Genomic DNA, 7,692 nt, shown 5'->3' with positions numbered 1-7,692 from the left:
GGCGGTGGCGCCTGGTAGCAACTTTTCAGCGAGTCCTCGATCGTTGCATGGCGACGTCCAACACACATACTAATCTAGAGACATTATTGCTCTAGAGTCGGCATCTACGTAGCCTTAGTTTAGTCCGTGTGAAACGTTAGAAGGAACCAGTCTGTATGACTGGTCTTACGCTCCGATGCCAATACACAGCGCCTGCTTTTGTAACAAGGTTCTCTTGGTCAAGGTCCGCGAAGTTCATGCATGGGTTCGCCTAGAGTCTGGCTCCTAGTGTCACCCAATGCAAATTTAGTTGGTTTAATTCGCTCTAACCTCATCCTGATCTGTAGCCCTATTTCGGATTCGGCGTTCGACACAAAACAAAGACTGCCAGATAGAAAAAGTCGACCCCACACAGGCTTCATGAAGCCCGCAGCAGGATGCTGAGATATCTTATAGGAGCAGCATAACGGGCCATATGCACTGCACACGACGGTTACAATTATGGTCATATAACTACAGGCAACTAATTATAGCTTTGTAGAAATCCAGCGAACCGGTAGAGATGTAGGAAGGGAGTTGCCACAGGACAGAAGCCGCCTGCCGGCTTCTGTCCTGAGGCAACTCCCCAATTATAGCTTTGTATTGCTATTCACGCTTCTCTTTGACGTTGATGTACTGGAAACGTGCACCCGCTCTTATGACACGCCTTGCTCATTGCACTTCAACCCTCTGCGATCATCATCGGGTTCTCAGGGTAAATCAATAATGCCAGAAGAATGAACATGCTACGGAAGTTTATTCTCATTCCGTTACGGAATTGCGTTAATGCCCGTGCAGTGTGTGAACGTTATTCTCTATAGTGCTGAGCGATGAGAATTCCACTGTCGCTGCACTTATGCATAGCGCGTATGTAGCGTACTTTTACCGCCAGTGTTACCGCGTCCAGAAGTGGCATTGCTTCATCGGATTCATGGCCGTATTCTGACTGCAGTTGAACGCTTTGTGGAACAAGCTGTCGTGCGACAGAGCTAGGTTCACCAGCTTCGAATTTTCATGTCGGGACATTCGAGGCGTTTCGTACTTAGCACCATAACTATGACACCTTCCACTGGTGTAGTAGATGTAGAACAGTTGTTCGGCGGACAAGTCCTTGGCATTCTCGAGTCGATAGTCTTGAATGTTCTTGCTGAGCTTACGAATCCCGCTCGTGAAAACGTTATGGGCTTGAATGACGGCGGCGTGCTCGAAAACATCACCAGCTGTAATGGACGGCCTTTTACTGGGGTCCTGAACTGGGACGGCGCCAGAAAGGTGAGGCTCCTCGAAGCACTTGCGGACATCCGCGAATTTTCGAACAGTGGGCTGTGGCCAAATATTGGTGTGTTTTGAAGAGCCTACAGCCTCAAGAAGGCATCTTGCAAGCTGTACTCCAACATGTGGCATGTGGAAATAGAGGAGGAGTTTCGTCGCAACCTTTGTTGAGTTAGCCATAGACAGTGGTAGGAAAAGCACGTTGCGTTCTTCGTCATATGTGCAGTCCTGGTCAAACACTGATCCCATCCAGTGGTCGTCCTCCTTGATTACTCGAGCTTTAACGGATTCCTCGAAGGAGTTTTGCATTATTGACTGATAAGAGACAAGAGCTTCCAGTGGAGTGAGGCTTGGACGAGATGCTTTTGGATACATGTGGTTGTATAACATCCATTGCGGAAAGAAGGGTTTGACACGTGTACTTGACAATTGTTCGATGGTGCGAGTTTTTGTGCTGGTATCCATCCAGGACAGATTTCGTATGGAGTTGATGACCTGGTGCTTTGTGTTGTGGGCTAAGTCAGTGAAAAAACTAACATCCAGGTGATGCTTCGTGGACAGGTAAGCTAAGTAGTGGACCTGCGTCGGCAATGCCCGCTCAACCATACGAATGCAGTCGTGCTCTCTAGCCCTTATCTGTTCCGATGATAGATGCCCTTGCGGGGAGAACAGCCAGAGATTGTCAACTGCAGCGTAGCCCAGGTAATTAAGAACTGCTCTAGGTGGCATCGACTGTATCATCCGGTATAACTCCTGCACAGCTTCTCCGTGGCGGATACTGATGACAGTGCCATTACCGAGATCTAAAATGCCAGATAACGCGGACGATATGAAAGCTTGAAATTCATTTGGATTGTCGATAGCCGCATTGTCATGTTCAAAGTCACTCAGTTTGGAAATAGTTCTTAAAAATGCCACGATGCCACCGACAATTTCATCCATTTCGTGCTGTGGATCCAGAAACGTTACTCTATTTGTGATTCTTTGAAATAACTCCTCGCTCGTGTCATTGACGTGGAAATAGGCGGTAGATGTTCGTACAGGCCCTTTCAGAATAGTTACCAGAGCTGTGTTGTTGGTGGCGATCGTTTCGACGACGATAGTTAGAAAAGTGTTCAGACTTAGCAGACGCATCAAAGCTCCAGTCACATTCCAAACGTTTTTCCCTGTGACGTTAGCAGCAAGCCCGTATGGCCATCCATCCAACCCAACTTTGTTGAGAACTGCAGTAAACGGCTTCTTGCCGAGCTTCCTGATTGTGTCAACATCCATGCACTCTTTCCATAGGCCTCTGGCTTCTTCTGCTATCCTGTCTTTCACGTTACCGGCCTTGATGACGCTAATAATGGAAGACGCCGCGCCCCTCACCATAAGGTCAGCGGACGACAATCCTTCATTGTGGGCCTTCTTCCAGGTGCGCGAACAGACGTAATCGTAGAAGTTCGTGCAAGCTCCCTCGTTGTCGACAAGGCTTTTCAGGAACAAGCCTTCTCTCCGGCATTCGAGCGTCCGACAGAGTCCGTAAGGTTTCATAAGAGTTCCGCCGCCGGTTTGATTGGTCCACGGACCGTGCATGACGTGAGAGTCATCATCCACCGCGTCGACCGACTCTTGTAGGATGTGTGACCGCCCACCTCCGAAGCGACTGAGGATAGCTACAACGCATGCTACAATACCAACAAGGAAGATGAAGGTAACTGCAACATTTCCCTGTTGGTTCATCCTCTTCATGTAACCGTAGGGTGACCACCAGGAGTCACTGGGCGGTTTTGTATACAAGCCCATGGGTCTAGGACCTGAAGACACGTAACTTGAAGATGACTGCTGAGTGTCCACGGACACCTTGACCCACGTATCATCCGTGGAAAATGTACCACTTGACGTCGCATTTGGATACAAGCCTGGATGCCAGGCAGCGCTACCGAGCAGGGGTGCGGAAGAGACGTACGGTGTTATGGGGAGTGGCTGTGAATACGGTGTCGCAGGCATTGGCAGTTGTGCAAGAGCTATGGGAGATGGCTGTACCACAGGGAGAGCAGTAGCGGCCAGAGTCGCCAGTGTCATTGAAGGAATTTGGGGTGGTTGTGGCTGTATAACTTGAGGTTGCGCTGCTTGGGGAGAATTTCGCATGACACACTGCACTGACGCTGCAGTGGTTGGTGGCACTGTCTGAGCACCTCTGTCTTGAAGTGGATTCTGAGGTACAAGCATAACTTCAGATTCGACGACGACGGGCATTTGCTCTTGAGACACGGTACGACCGCCAGTGTCTTCTGTGTAGCACGGGATCTTGCGAGGGCTTATGTCGTATGAACGTGCATTCCGAAATGGATAAGATCCTGCCCGTCTCCTATATCCAGGACTAGCATACGTCGGTCTGCCTGGTCTTCCTATAATCTCAGGTTCCGTGTAGTATCTTTCTAGGGGGTCGACTGGAGGCGGATCAGCATCGTACGGTTCGGGAGGAGGTCCGCAAATGCTTCTGGGTCTACGTCGAAGTGGATAATCATCCAAAGATGAGTATTCAGAGCTGCTCGAACTGTAGGACCGTGAGCTTCTGCGGCGTCGCTTTGATGAACGTCGCCTGGATGACCTAGACCGCCGGCGCCTCCGGGAACGGGTACGAGATGGGCGGCGCCTAGGCTCTTGCAACCCTTCCTGTGATGGCCACTCGTCTTCGACCAGTGGTAATGGAGACTGCGGAGGAGAGCGCCCACGACTTCCCCACCTGGAAGACCACGAGGGTTGTGGCCCGGGTTGTTGAGGGGAGGAGAACCTCATGGCTCGCTGCTGACCAATCGCAGGCAGCATGGTGGTACCGCAGTTGGTACACTGCGAGGTCTGCAGGGATAAAGTTTATTAACTTTAGCGGCGAATGGCACCAATTTGAAAAGCGCCCGCCTTCCCTCCTTGCTGAAGGAAGAGCGGTAAATTCACTACTAAGCACCACCGTGCGGTACAAACCGCTTCCAACTTCAGAAACTAACTTCGCTATCGCTTGCAGTGCTCAACAACGCATCCGCCTTTTCGCGTCAAATTTTGATGTTTGAGTGACAGCGAACTTACCTGGGAAATGGCGGGTTGCAATCTCATCATCGATGTCCGGGCCCAAACTGCAGGGGGCATCGGAGCAGGAGCAATATTGGGCACCGATGGCCTCGAGATCAGTACTTTCAATTCTCGCAATGCTGGAGCAGCCTTTGTATCGGACTTCACGTCCCCGATTTTTTGTTTTGGCTTTGTCACACTGGTTGTAGTAGTAGTAGTCGGAGAGCTTCGCGAAGACGGTGTGGCAGGACTGCTACCTTTTCCTACTGTTGCTTCCCCTTTTTTCTTTGCCTTCTTGGATTTCTTAGATTTCTTTTTCTTCTTGGACTTCTTTTTCTTCGACTTCTTCTTCTTCCTTTTCTTCTTTGACTTCCTCTTCTTTTTCTTCTTCCTCTTCTTCTTCTTCTTCTTCCTCCTCTTCTTCTTCTTTTTCTTCCTTTTCTTCTTCTTTCTCCTCTTCTTTTTCCTATCGTCGTCAAACACCGCTCCCTCTGCGATTACATCAACCACGTACGCGGTAACGACGTCTCCATTTCCAGCAGGTACCAGCCGCAACGTATCTCCGATGGACAAATGCCGGGTCTTCTGGATAGTGTCTTGCCGCTGGTGCCGAGGATAGTACTGCTGGTATTGTGACTCAGACTGCTGCCTGCTGCGATCCACCGCACTTAATGCTGTTTGAGAGCTGCCCACAAAGAGAGTATCAGGCCTTTGAAGAAGCTGTCGACCGAACGTTTCTTTTTCACTCTCCACTCTAAAGTGAACCGACGTCCGAGTCTGAGTTTTACCTTGAGGCATCAAACCGATGGTCATGTCTGCGGAAAGTGTCCCCCTTGCGCGTCCATTAGACACTGCAGGAACAACACTCTCAGACAACGGCCCTGTACTAGGTATTTCAGTAACATAACCTTCGAAAACAGCAGGATTCTGCACAGTTCCAGGTTCCTGGAGAAATGTATTGCTAGCTGGCATGCCGCATGAAACTGCCAAGGAATCTTCTTGTGTTACCGGTTGACCATGGTCAATGTCTGTTCTTGTGTCTATTTCGTATTGGAGAGCAGAATATCCCTCAGGTGTGAATTCCCGTTGGCCATAGAACGGAGCAGTTTCACTGTACGTCTTCGTTTGGGTCTTCACGTGTGCTGGATATAGTTGTCCGTGTACTGCGGCTTTGGTGGCAGCTGACGACCTTGAAGCTGCACATCCTTTGTCGGTAATAGTACCCGCCGCTTGCGAAGACAGGCGCTGGATCCATTCTGTATGATTGCAGGTACGGTCAACTTCCGCCGCCTGATGACGGGAGCGAAGCATACGTCTCTCTGTGCAAGTTGAGGCTTGGACAGAGTGTCCCTCTATGCACTCTACTTGTCGACTTTGCGGTCGTCGGCTTGAATACTCCTGAACACGGCTGTCGCACTCAAAGTGCAGGTTCCTCGTGGGGTTCAGGATTTCGTCACCCCAGAACTGCTCCTCGTGAGTGTCGCCAATGGAGATCCACTGTTCGTAGCCATAGCCCTCTTCCTTCGAGTCGGGAGGAACCCGGAAAAAAGGACGCCCTGGCCCAGGCGGCTGCGAGGCCATGCTTCTCCCTAGCTTTGAGGCATTGGGCTTGGAACTAGGTGGGCTTGGTGGTAAGTTGCCGAATTCAGATGGAGCGAACCGCAGTCATGTTTGGGAATGCGCGCGGCGGAAGCTCGCGTGTGGGCATGCACGGGATTTCGCTCGATAGGGTCGGAGCTCTGGCGGTGGTTAATCAGCATATGCCGGCTACGTGCTTGTCTTAATACAGGTCCAGGGGCAAGTGAACAGTCGTAACTCGACACATGTATTTTCTATTTGAGCTTATTGAAACGTGTTTAGGGACCCTATAGAAGGCACCTCGCTTTCCCTCACGCACGCGGTGTGCAGGATTTTAATCTTAGGGGAACTTTTGCAACGAACTTAGGGCTACTTTAATTAGCTTTCTTTCGCAGGAAGTTCAGATTTCTGAATTTCACCCGAAATTTTACAAAGTCAAGGTAACGTCTTCGAGCCAAAAGTAGACAGTCTAAGGAGAACATACCTGAAACCATTAAGGCTGACTCACTTCTTAAGAAAGTCTATGGGGAATGCATAATGTAAAAACCCCGAGGCTAGGGAACACGAAGGGACAGACACAAACACGAAACCTTCGTGTTCCCTAGTCTCGGGGTTTTTACATTATGCATCATCTTCACCAGCTCGCTTGCTTCCTAGCCATTTTTTCATTGTCTATGGGGAAGTTTTGATCGCTGTGTTCCCGTAAACCTCACTAAATTTCTACACTAAAAAAGTGCAGGCGTGTTCTCCTCGACTTTATCTAGGGAATGACACATTTTTGAAGGCGTGACGCGATCCACTGATTTTTAGCGAACTAAAGCTTCATAAATTTTCAATACACGGGAGCCTATGGGAGATGCAACAAAATCGCTTCTTTCAGCCTTCCCGCACGTGATATTTGGGCCAAAGTGATGTCATTCCCTAGAGTAGCAGTCTGAGCATTGATTGCAACCAACAAATTCGAGGAGCTTACTGCAGTTTTCCAGATCCCTGCGAATGAAAATAATGGCTTTGTCGTTTGCTAGCATGTTCACCACGCTGGTGCCGATTATATTACTTCGTTAGAGCGCGCGAGATAAGCAAAGTAGAGAAAACAATTTTGGGACGGTGCAGCTAACCCTCTGTGGAAGCGAACGTTAACTAGACCGCATGAGTCCGCCTTAAAAAAAAAAAAAAGCTGTAATCGTGTAGAGCCGAAGCCTTCCTCCCTGGACGTGTCCTAGCTCCTCCGGCCAGGCTCGAGGCCCTCCTCACGGACCACGTCAGCCAGTTCCAGTCTCACCTGGTTGTTGCCACAGATGCTTCCGTGTCCGCCGGGCTGGCGGGTGCTGGAATTGTCTTCCCGCAGCTGGATGCGCACTTCCCGATTCCCCTTCCGGACTTCACTCCAGTATTTGAGGGCGAGCTCCTCGCCATAATACTGGCTCTCCGCATGGTCCCTCCTCAATTCTGCAAGGTTCTGCTCCTGTCAGACTCCCTGTCTGTCATCGCAGCTCTGTCGGACCCCTCTGCCGACGCCTGGAACACCTTCCTGTCCCTTACTCCGAGTCATATCACGGACGTCGTCTTGACGTGGATTCCAGGACACCGTGGCCTCTCTATCAACGAGTTGGCTGATAACCTGGCCAAGGCATCCCTCGGTGGGCCATTCATCGACCTGTTACCTCCACTGCCCGCAGTAACTCGGGCTAGATATAGGAGGGTGCTGGAGCTGTCTGGACGACATTTGCCTGACCCCCGTTACGATCACCTTTCCTTCGCGTGGCACACTGACCG

The 7,692-nt window shown here is 50.4% G+C and overlaps 1 protein-coding gene across 1 annotated transcript; it reads right to left on the bottom strand.

Moving 5' to 3' along the window:
• Positions 1-756: 756 nt before the first annotated feature.
• Positions 757-6,075, bottom strand: LOC135400353 (uncharacterized). The gene is made up of 2 exons (XM_064632186.1): positions 4,357-6,075; positions 757-4,131 (listed from the first exon to the last, which is right to left on the bottom strand). Exons 1-2 carry the CDS (start codon positions 5,917-5,919, stop codon positions 913-915), a joined length of 4,782 nt encoding a protein of 1,593 aa, XP_064488256.1. The 5' UTR covers positions 5,920-6,075; the 3' UTR covers positions 757-912.
• Between the last annotated feature and the right edge of the window lie 1,617 nt (positions 6,076-7,692).

The sequence above is a fragment of the Ornithodoros turicata genome, chromosome 7 (genome assembly GCF_037126465.1).
Source record: "Ornithodoros turicata isolate Travis chromosome 7, ASM3712646v1, whole genome shotgun sequence".
Taxonomy (NCBI): domain Eukaryota; kingdom Metazoa; phylum Arthropoda; class Arachnida; order Ixodida; family Argasidae; genus Ornithodoros; species Ornithodoros turicata.
This window is presented reverse-complemented; position numbering and strand designations above follow the sequence as displayed.